We start from the raw sequence: 17,518 nt of genomic DNA, 5'->3' as shown, positions 1-17,518 counted from the left end.
AATTATGTATAATGCATATAACTTTAAAATTAAAATATCTGATTTGTTACAAAAAGTTTATAAAATAATATTTAAGAACAGTATCTCATAGTAAAGAAACTGAAAATGCATTAAAGTACCTGAATTACCTTAAATTTTTTTTATTTAGCTTACCTAGATTGATTCTGTGTTCACAAAGGAGTAGTCTAAATGACAATAATTTGCAGCAATGTACTTTATTACACGTGATTAATCGTAATTTAACTTAAAATAAATTTACTGTGCTAAATAGTATGGTTTCTTACATTGACTTTTAAGGAATGTTTTAAGTACATTTTTTATACCAAAGTAAAAAATATCTTATTTTAAGCTTCAGGTTGTTGAACTCAAAATATTCTATTTGGCAAAACTTTGTTTCTTATTTAAAATTATTTTATATCAACTCTATATCATTTAAAATATTATTTCTAAATTTTGCCCAGCTCTGTCAAAATTCTCTATCAAAACCAATCGACTAGCATATTTACAATTACGCATGAATGTATAGTACCTATGTTTGCACAGAAAGTTGCTGGTATATCCAGTCCAAGTGTTTTGCAATGTCCACGTAAACAACATATTGTGCGAGATCACAAGACATGTTACTTTTGTCCAGAAGTGATAGGGAGACAATTCCTCGAAGGAAATAGCGATCTAAATTTAAATCGTACAAAATAAAGCCGCTTCCACTGTCACCATTGCAAGGACCAGTTCCGTTCTTTGTACCCGCACAGAAAGTTCGGTTTGAGCCTACGACTGCAAACTCATACTTGCTAAACACACAAGTCTCCTGTAATTAATTTAGATAGATGTCAACTTGAATCTGAATTATTTGTATTGATTACTTGAATACGAAAATCTACATATAAGAAAACTACAGTCATTTATGAAATTCGATAATAATTGAAGAGAATTTATAATCTTAAATAACAAAATAAACGAAACTGAAACAAATATAATCATCAAAGTGAAATAAATATAACTGAAACAAATATAATCATCAAAGTGAATAAAAATTAATTGTAAAATGGAAGATCACAAAATGTTGTTCCCATTAAAACCGTATACAGGGTGTCTCACCTAACTCGACAATCTAAAATATCTCGCTAGTTATTTATGATAGAAAAAAATTTCAGAGGAAAACATTAGTTGGTTCAGAGGGGCAGATATTATGATTACCAAAAAAATTTGTTTAAGATTATATTTTTTAAGATTTCAAGGTCATCGAAGTTTTTTTTAAATGGAATGATATATTTTTATTATTGTTGGATGATAGCCAAGGTCAAGATGAATCCAACGTTCTATAATATTATGACCTTCACGTGACCTTGAGTACGAAAAATTCATAACAGTTTTGAGTTAGGTGAGACACCCTGTATATATCTTTACGATTATTTTACACTAAATAACAATATGTTTTTAATCTTTTTCATCTCTTTATCAAGCTGCAAATAGTTCTATTCCATCATGGTAAACAGAACATGAAAATTGGATTTTATTGAAATAGAGTATGAAACATTTTTTTTTTTGTTTTACGATATTATTGATAAGATTGACAAATATTTCTCTGGAACGGTCACAAAACGCTTCGTTTAAAGATTGCAAATTATGCGAAAAATAGATGAATTTCGGATTTACCTGAGATACGATCGGAGCCCGGATCATTCGAGGTTCATCAACGTACACATTTCCGTATTCGTCACGTCCCCAACCTACCACAGTTCCCAGTCTATGTACAACGTAATCCAACGACGTAGGGCCAGACCAAATACAAATTGGTTTAATTGTAGCGGTATATTCGACAGTGCCTCGTAAAATTATTATGCCTAAATCAGCATCAGCGGTAGCCTTCAAACTTTCAGAAGAATAATCAGGGTGAACTGTGTAGCCGGCCACTTCTCGATTCACCGAGCCTGCCTCGTCGAAGTTAAAAAGTTTATAACGTCCTAACGACACCACCATTGCACCCATTGGCAGGGAAGTGTTCTTATACCGGAAACAGTGTGCAGCTGAAAGGCAAATCATATTAAACACGTGATAGCAAAAAAATTTTTCTCTATATTGAATTTATGATTTATATCTCCCAAGAATGTTTTTAGTTCTCGTGGAAAATATAAATGAAATAGTACAAACGGGTATAACATACAACGTAAGATAACGTAACAGACAACGTAAAAATATTGAGAAGGTGCAATAATTAAATTATTTGTAAATAAAATAAAATTATAAAAATAAAAGAAAATTACAATTGATCCTAAAACAAGATGTAAATTATGGCCTGCATGGGTTACTCCACGTGAAACCGGACACTTTTCGAACCTACGTGTCTAGTTTTATACGTTCTAGTTTTTAGCGGCATATAAAGATATCCCAAATAATTTGTCGAAATCATAAAAATTGATCGTATTGTAGACGCTTAAAATAATGTGTCAACCCTTCTTTATTGAATTCTATAACAGATGATCTAACAAACCGATGAAAATAAGTTGTTGGACGTTATAGTAGAAGCATAAGAGTCATTAATACAATTTATTTCAATTGAACAAAATTTTGTTCACAATTTAGTTTGCAATTGCTTTTAACAAATGTAATTTTGTGATAGCAGGGGTATATTGGAGAATTTGAAAAAAATTGAGAATACAGTCCTAAGTATCCCCTTTACGGATCAGTTTCTAAAGATACGGACACTCTTTAAAAATGTCCGGATTCGCATGGAATGACCAACCAACGGTGTAAATCAGGCCCTTTATTTCATAGCACAGATTCTAAAAGATATACAGAAGTTTTCATACCTGTGATGACATGAGTTTTCGTAACGAGCGATCCCGCGCAGTGGAACTCGTATCGGGGCACTAAATCAAGAAAAATTGCAGCCAACCAGGGATATTGACCGGGCGAAGTTTTTGCACCACCTGCTATTAGATAATTAATCGTCGAACTGTTGGAGAGACCGCATTGCTGCTGAGTTTCATAATCCAACATATGTGAAGCAGGCTGCGTTGGCGAAATAGGACGAACCGTTGGAGTCGGTCGAAAAATCGGAACAGTTGGAATTGGAGAAATTGAACTTTGTGTGGGACTAAAGATATTATCCGTTTCCACTGGCAAAGATGGGGGATCTGGAGAAAGATTTTGTGATGGCGAATCAGCCAAACTCGGTAGATTCGGAATTATATCCCTATTATCTACATTGAGAAGTACTACGCCCGGAGGATATAGGGTGTGATTAAGAACAATGGATGTCACTATCTGCCCTGTTGCTGAAATAAAAAAAAATCAAATGAATATCCCGTAAGTTTGCTCACAAAAATAACATAAGCAAAGATGATTTTACGAAAGGATACTCGTCTCTGATTTTGATGACCTTGAAATATGTTGTCAGGGACATGATTCTAAACAACTTATACTGAACAGGGACACAGTCGTGAACAACTTATCCCTATACATGTGGCCAAGTATGACTACAAACATTGCTCAAAATTTGCTCGTAACTGGTTTGGCTGACTGGGTTACATTTCGAAATTTTCATTTTTATCCATTGAGCGAAACAATGTGCAACGCAAAAAGAGACTTCTGTTTTTTAAAAAGGTATACGTACCGCGGCGACCGCGACAAATTCGAACGCCGTTGAACCAAATTTCATTTAAGCTTGGTACTGGTTCAGCGAGAGGAAAAAGAACATTGTATTTCAGGGACCCGCCCTGCTGGACCGCTTTAACCGATTGATCTCTCGGCTGCGCTAATTCCAATCGGCCCACGTATTTCTGAAATTCGATAACAAATATGGTTGATTTTAAATTTATTAACATATTCATAATCCCATTGTACATTCTAAGAGTTAATTTCACCTTGGCAACCCAAAAATTGTTAACTTTTTACAAAAATCGAAGTTTTAATGCGAGGAATTCAACGGTTCGAAAGTTATGCGTGTTTAAACATGGCGATTACACTTTCTTCTGAGACAAGCTGTCATCGAACAGTAATTAAAATATTTTCTTTGAGATCATATACGCGATCTCAAAGAAAATATATAATCCACGTTGATTGAGATTGGGTCGTTGCAAATGTACCTTATTGACATCACCATGTTTTTGTGCTGTCATCCAGTGGTTCCGCTCATCAAACTACGCGCAATGCTGAGCACACACCAACACGATGACGCCTAACATTTCAAGCGCTACGTCGGTCCCAGGGGACCAACACTAAACTTTCCGTTTAGGCGGCGTCGGTTCACGAGGACCGACACTACCCTTTTCATTTAGGCGACGCGTCGGTCGACTCGGAGAGATGACTTCTGTTTAGACACAAACATACAGTTACTTGCAGCGTAAACGGAAACTCCATTGACACAAGCTTCGCGCTCAACGTGTTAAATTGCTCAACGCATAATTTTTGGACCAGTGAATTCCTCGCCTTAAAACGTAGATTTTTGGTATTTTCTCGTCAAGATATACAAGATTATATAGTAAAAAGTTCAAAATTTTTGGGTTGCCAAGGTGAAGTTTAACCCATTCAAATACATTTTCCAATTTATAATCAAATGGAAGGCTGGACGTTGGTGATCGCATTGCGGACGATAGCGAAGAATCCTTCGCATTGACAATGGTACCTCCTCGGTAATGTGGAAACCTATTGATACGGGTGTCACCCTATTGCGCCACGCACAGTTCATACAGCACGCGTCTGAGGTGGCTCAAGAACTATGACAATCACAATATAGCTCTCGAAAATCGGCCGAAATGTGCTCGGTCATGCCGACCTCTGAGATACATAATCTTCGAAGCTGTTTTCCTCAAACGATACTTTTGGAACTGTCTTTACAATTCTCTCCGTTAATTTTTGAAAAACAAGTTTTCGAGAAATAAGTTTGATTCTTTCTTTAGCACGAAATGCGCCCGTTCTCTAAATAAAATTTTAAGACTCCTTGTTCTAAAACTAATATAATTAATGTTACATATGATAGATATAAATATAATTAATGTTGCATATAATAGATTAGAAAAGTGTTTCAACCTTTTATTACCGATTACCAAGACGTGAACAAACTGTGAGTCTCGTATGAGGCTTACTACGTAATTAAACGCGTATGTATTATATTATTGTATTATATTAAATTATAAATATAATATGTATGTATTGTATTACATTAAAAAAAAAATGTTCTAATATTGTCCAATGTGTGAACGTGTGAAATTTCACCTATCACTAAAATTTCTACAAAGATTGTATGAATGTTGTTCTCCCTTAACTTTTAACTAGGTATGCGGGGTGCTCATAACACTCCACGACATCAAAATTGTAAGGAATTTTGAAATGCGGTTGGCTACAACAGCACGTCACTGTCTATTTTTCAATTAGAGGTTATGGGTTATGTCATTGTACTCAAAGCCACTCTACCGGTTATAGTGTTTTTTTAGAAGGGAAATGATGGAGAAGGGTGTTGCGAACATTCCAGGTACGTGGTAGTGATTAGAACTTTTGAAACTCCAGTGAAAAAAGAGCCCGATAATGATGATGTTTATGTCAAATGATTTATTTGTTAAAAAAGATATTAATGAAGTTAACAGTTAACAAGTTGGAATGAATGAGTTACGTGAAACGTTATGAATAAAGACTTGATTTCACAAAATGTATCATTATCATATTTTTTTATTTGTTTGTATAGGTGTAATAAGTCTGTATATGGTGTGCGGTTGATCCGCTTTCAAACGTATCACAAACAATTATTTGTTTGGGTGGGGTATTATGAGCATCCCACCTACGTACTTACGTAATTTATAGTAGCATACTAGTTAAGGGTTAAAAATGCATGCATGTAGCTACTAAATCAGTGCCGGGCATGGTTGCCTGAATTGAGGGAAAACCGTCCCCACCATAGGGCCCGCTCTCCCCTTCCAAGAAGCGGCGTTACCATGGAGAAAGGACGCGCTTCGCCAGCGAACGCGACGAAGCTGCGCACTGCATCAAAGAGAGGTTGGTGGGAGAACAAGCGTTTGAGGGGCCCTAACCGTGCCCAGCACTGTAGTAAATGAATATTTGTGCTGCGAAAGTGGCATTTGAAAATTCCATTACCGTGGGCAATGCAATAGCAATGGTCAAACTGACACTGATTTGTAAGGCCACTCCCTTTGGTGGAACTGGTATCTCAATGCGTCCACTGAATTCATTCGTCTCATCGTTATGAATGTATCGGAAGTAATCGGGAATGCAGTTTGTTGGATCGGCCGCATCGATGAATAGCCGAAGGAAGTTCACCAGCAACACAGTCTTGATAACGAGCGTAAACATTCTGGAGCTCTATAGCACGAGATAACAAGTCTTCAATTAAAATATTCAAAAGTGTTGTCCAACGATTAATGAGACAACTTAATAATAGTTTATAAGTGAGCCTGGGCGACGAGACGCCTCGTAATATTTATTCGCAAATCGATACTACAGGAACTGACATAAGCGTGGACAAAATGAAATAATTTGCACGTTCGATTACAACTGCGGATGATTTCATAACGCGATGGCCGTGAACGATGTTAAACTACGCTATCGATAAATTCATGATATATCCCACCAAAGCTTCAAAACATTTATTAAAACTCAGCAATCACGAATATGCAGAATGTTTACTTTGGCGCGATAACCTCTCTGAAAGACTCAACATCGCAATTTCACGCATAATTATCGCGTACAGAGAAACCGCCGCAAATTCCACCGTTTCCTTAGCAGAAGTACTCGTATGCTGAACTTGTTTTTTCTGAAGATCGATGTCCTTCAATCATCAACCTTGAGCAACCAAGAAAACTCCACGAAGATCATCGTTTCCTTGGCAAAATATACGCTATACTTAACTAGTAAAACTTGTTCTCTCTCAAGGTCAAAGCTCTATGTCCTTCAATTACCAACCTTGAGCAACTTAGACACACGCTATCTTGTCAACTTTGCCGTTGGGCATTCATTCCTTGTTTCGTTTCATCTTTTCGTTCGCCTCGAACATCCACAAAATTTCACAGAAGCACAAAAGTCACTGGAGCGGCCACCAGAAACACTAAATTGTTTCCACGCGAAATGACAAAACACTATTTCGAAGGAAGAGCATGTTTTGCGTCGAGATTGAAGGTTCGATCGAGACCTAGAATCCCAAGTTCTCTCAATGTTATTTACACGTTGTCTCGCCGAAAACTTTACATGCACTGCAGAGAGGCTCGGTCGAAGATGATTCTCAGATCGGAGATGAATCGAATCGCATTATATCGTTTTCGTGTTGCGCTTAACTGTATATGCCCGGGCCGAACCCGAGCATCTGGACCGATAGCTGCCTCGATAAGCACCGTCTTATCCGTCGACCGGTTTGTTAAAAAAGCTGCCTAAGAATCTCGGTGATGGTGCACGATGTGTCCTTGCCTTGGCTCGTTGCAAGTTTCACGGTAGTGGGGTATCCCGACGATACTACATACTTCGCTTGGCCGTTCGATTCGCATGGGGAATTCGCCATCAGCGTAGGCACGAAGAACCAGCAAGATAAAGAAGAGGAAGCGGTTTGACGTCTTTCCCGCGAAGCGACGATGCCACTACCACTTTCCACTTGACCAGCTCATCTGTATGAGAAAACAGCCGTCTCCTGTTCACAGAACTGCAGGACGAAGAAAAAGGAAGTAGTCGAACATCTTCCTCACGATTTTTCAACGATCCTTTTCGTGGATCTTTTCGTTGACCTTTTCCCGTTTGGTTTCAGCGGATCTTTTTTAAACTTCTTTTGTGCCGTACACTAAACGACTATCCATGTATACCGATCTTTTCTTTTTTTATTTTCACTGTTTGTAGCTGAATGGCTTATACGTCGACCGATCAAAATTATTAATACAATATGTACAGTACTGTGCACAAATCTTAAGCCACTTTTATTGCAGTTACGTTGAACTGTGTTGTAGATCCATATATTTTATTATATCTACTAATATCATTATACAATGTACTGTATAGTTTACTACACTTTCGTATAGTTGTCTTTTGATTTACTTCACACTCAGCAGATATCGTTCATTCATAAGAAAAGTGACGCAACTCAACAATTTTTAAAATTATTTTTATAGATTATACTAGAATTAAAAACTAATTTAGAAAAACGGAAGTTAGAAAGATAAATAAAGTCCGTGTTAAATTTTATTAACACTTTCATTATAATAAATTTAATCTTGCAAAGAAAGAAAGACAGTTTCTTGAACTGAAACTTTTTCTTTTAATTATATTTTATTCTAACTATATTTCGTCGAATATATAGAAACGTGAGGGGAAGTAATATTTAAAATGTTGTATCTATAGTATATGTCACGGTAACAATATTCTTACATCCCATGCAAGATTGGGAAACTTTCCTTTTATTCCAGTATTGTAATTATTGTCCCGATGATGCTATTAACTGTTGGGAATTCTGCTAATGATAATAATTTTGCAACTGAATTAAGCAACTGAATTCTTAAAAATAATTCTGCATTCTGACGATATTTACATACATATATGTATACTGTATACTGATCTAACTAATACGTCGTTTGAGTAACCGCACTTCGTCATAAAGAAGAAACAATTATTTTGCGTTTCTATAGAGAAGACTAAATTGTCAAATGAGTCATTTCATAAAACTAGTTTTAACTCATAAATATATACATTGATATCTTCGTCGCGCTCTTGCAGACACGATAATATCTATGAGGAAAAAGTTGTATGGTTTCGAATGGCGAATAAATGTCATTCATGTATTGTATTGACATGTACGCGTCTTCTTCTCTCAAATTTTAGGCAAAAATAAGAAAACTTTCAATTTCTTAGACCCTTTCTAGTTATCACAATTTTTATTAGCTGATGATAAGATGACAAAAATATTATGTATTATCGTTGCAAAATCGTACGTTCGTTGATCTCGTACACTCGAAAAAAGAAACGACAAAAAAAATTTTCGTCGTTCCAAGTCAAACTACTTCTTCGTCATATGTTTCTTTTTTGAGTTTACAAAAGTAACGAAAATATTACGCATAAAATAAACGAAACACCATGTATGTTGCTAAGTAAACTTTAAAATTATTTCTGAATTTTGAACATTTATTTTGCTTCATCGAATGCTCTTTTTGCAATTATCATAATATTGATTGACAACGAATATGAACTAATTAGAGCGATCAATAGATTAATACAATAAATAGTGTACAAAGTATACATACGAGTAAAACATCGGTCAAAATTCTTAAATGAACACCTAATAATTAAATAAACATTGAATTTCGCAATTGAAAAACATGACACAATCACAGAATTCCGGTATTTGCTATTACAACATTATGTTATTCGCGTACGATTGCAAAGTCGAAGTAATCTGTTAATAAATGAATAATTTCGCATAAGATAGCCAACACAATGCAGATATAATTGCGATTGTTGGCTATCGATTATATGCAATAGAATTCCGACGAATTCTGTGAATTTATAGTTTTATGTTTCCTTACATAATTCTAAGTACGCACTTCATTCTAGATATGCAATACATGTTCGAAAAGTTATTATACATTTTAGTTAATTTATGTTTTGGTAAAGTCACTGTCCCCAAACAAAAAACCACAGTTGCTCTTCCATCGTAATAAAATTAATAACAATACCAAAATTAATAAATAGAATAAAATGGGTAGTTAATGGGTAGTTTAGTTTAGAAACGATAATATTTTCTAGTAAAAAGAAAGATTACGAGTCAATAAATATTAATTAATGAGAATTGTACAATTTTACTGTATAATAGAACCGTGTGTTTTTGAGTTGAATTGGCGTTAAACTTTTTAGTAGATAAACATTTAAAAAATTACAACGAATTGCAAACATAGTTAATACATTTTTTAGTATAACATTTAATACGCTTTTATTAATGTAATGTACGCGAATCTTATATAGCGTCGACAAATGTAAAATAAATAATGTAAAAGTAGTAAATGACATTACTGGACTACATAGAATTTCAATAGTACATTGAAAATATGAATTATTCACAGTAGCGCATGAATAGTATGTGATACTTGATTTCCGGGACACCAATGTGTACTTACTACATTCTATGATGTAAAACAGGATAAAATTTTGAGTGAAGTCTGATAGATACTTTTCTATTTAATCGTTTTCTAGATATGTGTCAGTTTCATAATCGATTCATTAGTTTTTCGGATAGGTCATCAAGCTCTTAAATAGCGATATAATCGTCTCTGATACAACATTCAACAAATGGTATTTCCCCAGACGAAATGGGGTGTTGCATCAACTGAAGTTTTCTTGCTTTCAGTATAACCGAACGCGTGTACCGGGAATCCCTGATGTCACGCGTACAATAAAATTAAATCGCAACCGTTGAACAAGGAAACGAGGAGAAATAGCAGTCTGCTCGCAATCCTAAAATTCCATGTTTTGTCCGGTTTAAAACAAATACATTCGATTCCCACCGTATTTGATCGTACACTATATTTACTATTAAATTATTTACAGATAATTCACTGTACAATATTTGCATGAAAATTATTTTTCAATTTTATTTGGAATTTTATAAATCTGATCTCGTCTTTTCTTTTCAATTAACGTATTAATACAAATTGAAGATACACACAATGTTAAACATTAACGTTGCTAAAATTTGTGTAAATATGAAAATTGAACTCTCTTGAAGTCATCAAATAGACGCAACGCACTTTAAATAACGGATTATCTTTGCAAACAATAAAAGTTACTATTTCACACTCTACAAAATTTTGTCAAATAGAAATGTAGTGGGGCAACCATTAAAATGCAAACACTTAGACATGTGTACTTATGTGTTATTGTACGTATACGTAGTATATCCTATTTTCATAAGATTTTATTACGAGTAAATATGTGCAGCTATAGCTGCAAGTATACTTGCGAGAGGTGCAGCAGGCAAAATAATATATTCAAGAGTACTTAACACGCCATTTCTACCAATCCTCCTCGTAGCACTGCTAAAAAAAATATTTACACCGAGTCGAAGGCTTTATTTCACGGATGATGAGCATTTGTCGAACAGAATATGCGGACAAGAGCAAAGTACATATCATTAACCACAGTCGTTGTAACTCCACATTCACTGCATAAGGACGCGTTTCATCCTCACCCGGGCACGTACATCATATTTCTGAGCATATTTTAAGGGTATCCTGCAGCGGTTCAAGCAGCTTCTGGAACACTTGACAAATTTGCGTTTTCCTTTCTCACGAACCTTTTCCTCGGTATCTAGGAATAACATCGTCAAATATTTGAAACGAATGTCCGCACTATGTTATTCATCATTGATACGATCCATTTAAACGCGGATCGATCGGGAAGAATTTACATCGCACAATATGTATCACATTGAGGGCCAACGGATTGTTTGGATGCTCCAATGGCGAATTGTTGTTTCGAATTCTAATCGTAAACAGTAAAAGTACAGACTCTTTCAAGAATTCTGGACGAAATTGATATCAGATACATGTAAAACGATTTCAAATTGTTTACATTTCTTGCTTCTCACTTCTTTTATAGCGTGTTAATGAATTGTGCCTGTATTTCTTGCTGGCAGCTGACTGATTGATGAATTATCTTCTATTGGAAATTTAAATTGTTTAGCATTACGTTTATATAGTCTCATGAAGATATTATCAATCAATAAGTAAGGGCTGCTCAACGAAAATGTACTCATATGACCTCATTTAGACTCTTATTCTTCGAAACCTGCTTACAAAATCAGAGGAGGCTAGGAGGCTTCGAATAGAAAATACTTCGAGTACTTACAACTATCTACCTTCGTCAACGAAAATCGAGACGTATTGGTGTACTATACTTTTGTATTTTTCTAAAACCTGATTAAAAAAATGAAAATGTTTTAGGTTATACGTATATTTTACATCTTTATTTTTAAATATTTATACAACGCTATCTGTACGAAGCATGTTTTAACAAAATTATAAAGAAAAATATACACAGTAACAAACTTAGTTAATAAAATGATGTCATATTTTCGTTTCATAGTTTTTTTAATAAATGATGCGAAACATAATCTACTTCCTTTTAGGGACATAGTGTAGAAGTCTCGTCCATTTTATCGCTTCAAATAATTTCCTGCGCGTTCAATGTTTCAGTAAAATGAATATTACATAAAATTGGTTGTTATAAAAGTTGTAAATAAATTTTCCAATGAGAAGGGACTATTTCTTACTGCAAGTTATTTTGTATTTTTTATACTATTCGATAGAGTTACAAATAATTTATATTCCTCCATTTCACGTTTATTTTGTTCTAATATATTAGTTTATAATTAACATGAAACTAACATGTACCCATCGTCACCAGTAATAAGTAATTTTCATACTTTTGTTCAGAAATATACACTTCTCAATCCTTTTACGTTTGCATAAGCATATGCATGAGCATCAATTTAATAATAGGTCGTAATTACTGTAATTAAATTTTAGTACTTTATAACACAGACACTTATCAGCCTATTACAAATCGAGGAAGCGTAAACCAATTTTCTTTTGAAAACTTTTCTATATTGGATTCAATTTATCATTTCAGATATCGCGAAGATGAGGATACACAGTCAATTTATTTTTTAAAATATACACTGGTTATTATTACGACAAATAAAAAAAATAATTCTAAGTAAGATCAAATATTTTTAATTTTTCTACCAATCTATATATATATATATAGATTGGTAGAAAAATTAAAAATTATATATATATATATATATATATATATATAACGTATATATATTAACATTAACGTTCATGATCTATTCTTAACATGTATTATAGTACTAAAGTTTTTTTTAGAATATTTCTTTTAAATATAAAAATGTATAATAAGAAATTTATATTTTTATCTTAACTTGATATTTGAAGTCCATATTCTGTATAAAGATAATACAAGTCTCATAAAGCACAATTTTTGCAATGCGATATTTGTCTGGAACCTTGCAATATTTCGAATTTGAACAGAGCGCGCCAATGGTAATACGCATGTCTGATAAAGTCAGTTGTCGTATAAAGAAAAACATCTAAACATAACCTTCAAAAGTTCAAGATTGTTGACGTGCAGTGTTCTGTTCTGTAGAAAACTTTGTTGTTAAGAGTAAAACTTATTTCATCTACAATGGAAGAAATGGACGTAGGAAGTGAAGAAAATAACGATAATATATCGTGTGATGATTTGGTTGACAAAGAGGATGATTCAGAAATGATTGAGAATGAAGCTGATGAGAACGAAAATAATGATTCTGCTGATGATCAGAATGAAGAAGACGATGATGAAGATGCCGATGAGGCAGAAGTGAAAGTTTTGGAAGCTTCTCTTGCTCAAAATCCGTATGAATATGCGAGTCATGTAGCACTTATTAATAAATTACAAAAAATGGGTGAATTAGAACGATTGCGTGTTGCCAGAGAAAATATGAGCTCTAAGTATCCCTTGAGTCCTGATCTCTGGTTGTCCTGGATGCGCGATGAAATCAAACTAGCTACAACTTCAGAACAAAAAGCGGAAGTAATAAAATTATGCGAAAGAGCTGTCAAAGATTACCTTTGTAAGTTCCACCTACAAAAAAGCAGAACATCTCTGCTTTAGTGGGTTTTGTCACATTGTCTTGTATTGTTTAAATTATATCATATCAAAAGTTAATCTATTTTTACAGCTGTGGAAGTGTGGCTAGAATATTTGCAGTTCAGTATCGGTAATATGGGAACTGATAAGGATGCGGCAAAAAATGTTCGTCAATTATTTGAACGAGCATTAACTGCTGTTGGATTGCACACTATTAAGGGTGCCATAATATGGGAGGCATTTAGAGAATTTGAAGCTGTTTTGTATGCATTGGTAGGCACAAAAGCTAAAGTATTTTTTATGTACCAACAAAAGCGTACAATATACTTAGGTTTTGCATATTTTATTAGATTGATTCCTCAAATCAAGCAGAGAAAAAGGAGCAGTTAGAACGTATTGGGAATTTATTCAAAAGACAATTGGCTTGTCCTCTGTTAGACATGGAAAATACTTATGAAGAATATGAAACTTGGCGTAATGGAGATGGTGCGGAAGCAACTTTTGACGACAAAATAGTAGTTGGAGGATATGAAAGAGCTTTAGAAAAACTTAATGCTCGTTTACCTTACGAAGAAAAGATTGTCTCTTCGCAAGCTGAAAGTGAACTTTTAGATGCATACAAAGCATATTTACTCTATGAAAAGCAAAATGGAGACCCAGGACGGATAACTGTTTTATATGAAAGAACAGTTACCGATATGAGTTTAGAAATGTCAGTTTGGTTTGATTATCTCACATATTTGGAAAATAACATCAAAATTGAATCTATCTTAGATCAGGTATATCAAAGGGCTTCAAGAAATGTTCCATGGTGTGCAAAGATTTGGCAGAAATGGATAAGATCGTACGAGAAATGGGACAAACCGATATTAGAAGTTCAAACGATATTAGAAAATGCTTTAATGGCTGGATTTTCCACCCCGGACGATTATCGAAATTTATGGATGACGTATCTGGAATACTTAAAACGAAAAGTCGATCAATCTTCTGACGAACAAAAACAATTGGAAGTGTTACATAATACGTTTAACAGAGCTTGTGAACATTTAGCAAAATCTTTTGGTTTAGAGGGAGATCCCAATTGTGTAATATTACAATATTGGGCAAGAACCGAAGCTATACTCGCTAATAACATGGAAAAAGCTAGGTCACTATGGGCTGATATCTTATCACAAGGACATTCTGGTACTGCATCTTACTGGATGGAATATATTTCATTAGAGAGGTAGCTCTTTATATTATTTTAGGTCAATATAAAGGTCAAATAACATTTCTTAATTTCATAATTTTGTTGATCTATAGGTGTTATGGGGACACTAAACATTTAAGAAAGCTGTACCAGAAAGCCCTGAATTCTGTAAAAGATTGGCCAGAAAGTATTGCAAACTCGTGGATAGATTTTGAAAGAGACGAAGGCACACTGGAACAAATGGAGCATTGTGAATCCCGGACACAAGAAAAGCTAGAAAAGGTAACTGAAGAAAGGCAGAAAGCACAGCAAACCGTTAATCACGATCTGTCACCATCACATATTAAGAAAGCTCATAAGAGAAAAACAGAAGACACTGGTAGGTGGAAGAATTTAGGATCCTCCCCAACAAAAATTACAAAAATTGAAATGCAAATGAAATCGAAAGCAAATCAAAGTCATTCGATCCTGGACAAGAAGTTCACTAGTAATACAACGGAGGAAGAAAAACCAAAGATTGCTCCACCACCTGGTTTCAAAGTACCAGAAGATAATAATGAAATGGACGTTGACAACACTGAAGAGGTTGATGATAAAATAACTGTTTTTGTAAGTAATTTAGACTATACTGCAACTGAGCAAGAAGTCAGAGATGCCTTGGAACCGGCTGGACCGATTACAGCATTTAAAATGATACGAGATTACAAAGCACGTAGCAAAGGATATTGCTATGTACAACTAAGTAGTACGGTATGATCTGTAACTCCTACACAAGGTCCTTTATATTTGTCATTAGTATTATTATTATTATTATTATTATTACTACTACTATAAAATTATATTTTTAAAGGACGCGGTTGAACAAGCATTGAAATTAGATAGAACTCCTATAAGAGGACGACCAATGTTTGTCTCAAGATGTGATCCTAACAAAACAACAAGGTCGTCAGTATTTAAATACAGCTCTTCTCTCGAGAAGAATAAATTATTTGTTAAAGGTATATTTTGTTTAAATTGCACAATTTTAACAGCTTAAATTATATTGCAATGTTTTTCTCGAATACATTTTTTTAATCAAATAGGTCTACCACTGACAATGACAAAAGAAGAACTGGATGAAGTCTTCAAAATTCATGGAACATTAAAAGAAGTTCGCGTAGTTACGTATCGTAATGGGCATTCGAAAGGTCTGGCTTATATTGAATATGAAGACGAAGCTAGTGCCGCAAAAGCTCTCTTGGCTACCGATGGCATGAAAATCGGCGAAAAAGCTATTAGCGTGGCTATAAGCCAACCCCCTGTACGAAAGAAGGCTCCAGCAACTGAGATACCTGCTGTTAAATCTCTAGGTAGTACCATAGTAAGCAGAACTACATTTGGCATGCCTAAAACATTGTTGTCTATGGTGCCACGTACTGTTAAAGCTGCCGCTACTAATGGTAGTGCAAAAAAAACCACAAATGACGTCCCGCAAAAATTGAATAATCAAGACTTTAGAAACATGTTACTAAATAAAAAGTAATATACTATTACATATTTCATTCTTTGAAACCTTATTCATACTCATTAACCAGTTGAAAACATGCAGTTTAAATGTATACATATATGCGATTATTCTCTCAAGTATTACAAATATAACAAAAATTTTGAAATGTATATTGTACAGCACCAAAGTACTTAACTTTACATGATCTCGAAATGTTTTGTGAAGGTCACATTGAAATTTTTACATGGAATTCTATATTTTTTACTATATACACGCAATCTCTTTGATATCACGCAAGGAGGTCATACAGGCTCCTCAGGAATTTTATAGGATCCACACAGGTCCTTTATAAACTCTCCGGGAGAGGATAAAGAGACGTTTCCTCTCTTAGCCCATATTAGTAACTGTCTAGATAGAAAGTCCTCTGCTTAGAGCCCATTACTTTCTATCATTATTATTATTCAGTGTAATTACTGTCTCTTTTTCTATCAATCTTTTATTCAATCGAGCAGGACGTAACAAGTGGGCGGTTATGATTTTTTTATGATAGTGCTTTAAAAGTTAAAGACTAACAATTGAGGGTTATTTAATCAATTTTTCAATAGCGACGGAAATTTTATTTGTAAACCATCAAATTATCTCGAGTAAGTAATACAGTTTAATTAAACATACCCAGTAAACAATTTGTTCTTGATTTGCTTTGAATTTGCCATCAAAATTTGTCTACAAATCCTGACCCATCTATTTCTGAATTCGGCGCGGCATTTGAGTGCAGAGCTGCAAAGTTTGCTGGCGGAATTCCATGCCAAATGGAAAGCAAATTGAGACCCAACCTTGGTCTCCTTATAGAGGGCAGGTCGGTCGCACTAAGAGCGGACCTAACCTTGCTCTAACAGCAAATATCGAGCAAAATCGAAGTAAACCTTTCTGTAGGAGGGACAACCGAAATTAAATGATTGAATATATATGAAACTTCAAATTGTATAATTTAGAAGTTTAAATAAAATTCCGTTTTCCCTCTCACGGACAAGGTTTACTCCGATTTTGCCCGATATTTACTCTTAGAGCAATACTAGGTCCGCTCTTAGTGCGACCGACCTGCCCCCTATAACGAAACCAAGGTTTGGCCTCAATTTGGCATGGTATTTCGCCTGCAAACTTCGCACTCAAATTCCGATCCATCTGTTTCCGTATTTGGCTAGGGCATA

General features: G+C 34.5%; 2 protein-coding genes across 3 annotated transcripts; one reads left to right on the top strand and one right to left on the bottom strand.

The window, feature by feature from the left end:
• Window positions 1–280: 280 nt before the first annotated feature.
• On the bottom strand, window positions 281–17,128 carry LOC143352565 (proclotting enzyme). 2 transcript variants are annotated; one of them, XM_076785167.1, is made up of 6 exons: window positions 16,983–17,128; window positions 6,091–6,315; window positions 3,617–3,782; window positions 2,811–3,278; window positions 1,657–2,027; window positions 281–808 (listed from the first exon to the last, which is right to left on the bottom strand). In XM_076785167.1, exons 2-6 carry the CDS (start codon window positions 6,304–6,306, stop codon window positions 530–532), a joined length of 1,500 nt encoding a protein of 499 aa, XP_076641282.1. In that variant the 5' UTR covers window positions 6,307–6,315; window positions 16,983–17,128; the 3' UTR covers window positions 281–529. The 2 variants fall into 2 exon arrangements, with proteins under 2 accessions (XP_076641282.1, XP_076641281.1); XM_076785166.1 differs by lacking the exon at window positions 16,983–17,128 and adding an exon at window positions 6,916–7,579.
• On the top strand, window positions 13,106–16,356 carry LOC143352563 (spliceosome associated factor 3, U4/U6 recycling protein). The gene is made up of 6 exons (XM_076785165.1): window positions 13,106–13,618; window positions 13,727–13,908; window positions 13,986–14,860; window positions 14,938–15,574; window positions 15,675–15,822; window positions 15,907–16,356. The coding sequence occupies exons 1-6, from the start codon at window positions 13,189–13,191 to the stop codon at window positions 16,344–16,346; spliced, it is 2,712 nt and encodes a 903-aa protein (XP_076641280.1). The 5' UTR covers window positions 13,106–13,188; the 3' UTR covers window positions 16,347–16,356.
• Window positions 17,129–17,518: the final 390 nt, after the last annotated feature.

Source organism: Halictus rubicundus, chromosome 3 (genome assembly GCF_050948215.1).
Source record: "Halictus rubicundus isolate RS-2024b chromosome 3, iyHalRubi1_principal, whole genome shotgun sequence".
Classification (NCBI taxonomy): domain Eukaryota; kingdom Metazoa; phylum Arthropoda; class Insecta; order Hymenoptera; family Halictidae; genus Halictus; species Halictus rubicundus.
The sequence above is the reverse complement of the archived record's forward strand: the minus strand, read 5'-3'. Positions and strand labels throughout refer to the sequence as shown.

Excerpts from the sequence above, each read along its gene's own strand:
- LOC143352563 (XM_076785165.1), top strand. The coding sequence starts at position 13,189 with ATGGAAGAAATGGACGTAGGAAGTGAAGAAAATAACGATAATATATCG. Across the intron at positions 13,909-13,985 it reads AAGCTGTTTTGTATGCATTG|ATTGATTCCTCAAATCAAGC; the intron begins GTAGGCACAAAA and ends ATATTTTATTAG. Across the intron at positions 15,575-15,674 it reads ATGTACAACTAAGTAGTACG|GACGCGGTTGAACAAGCATT; the intron begins GTATGATCTGTA and ends ATATTTTTAAAG.
- LOC143352565 (XM_076785167.1), bottom strand. The coding sequence starts at position 6,306 with ATGTTTACGCTCGTTATCAAGACTGTGTTGCTGGTGAACTTCCTTCGG. Across the intron at positions 3,279-3,616 it reads AATTTGTCGCGGTCGCCGCG|CAACAGGGCAGATAGTGACA; the intron begins GTACGTATACCT and ends TTTTTATTTCAG. Across the intron at positions 2,028-2,810 it reads GAAAACTCATGTCATCACAG|CTGCACACTGTTTCCGGTAT; the intron begins GTATGAAAACTT and ends TTTGCCTTTCAG.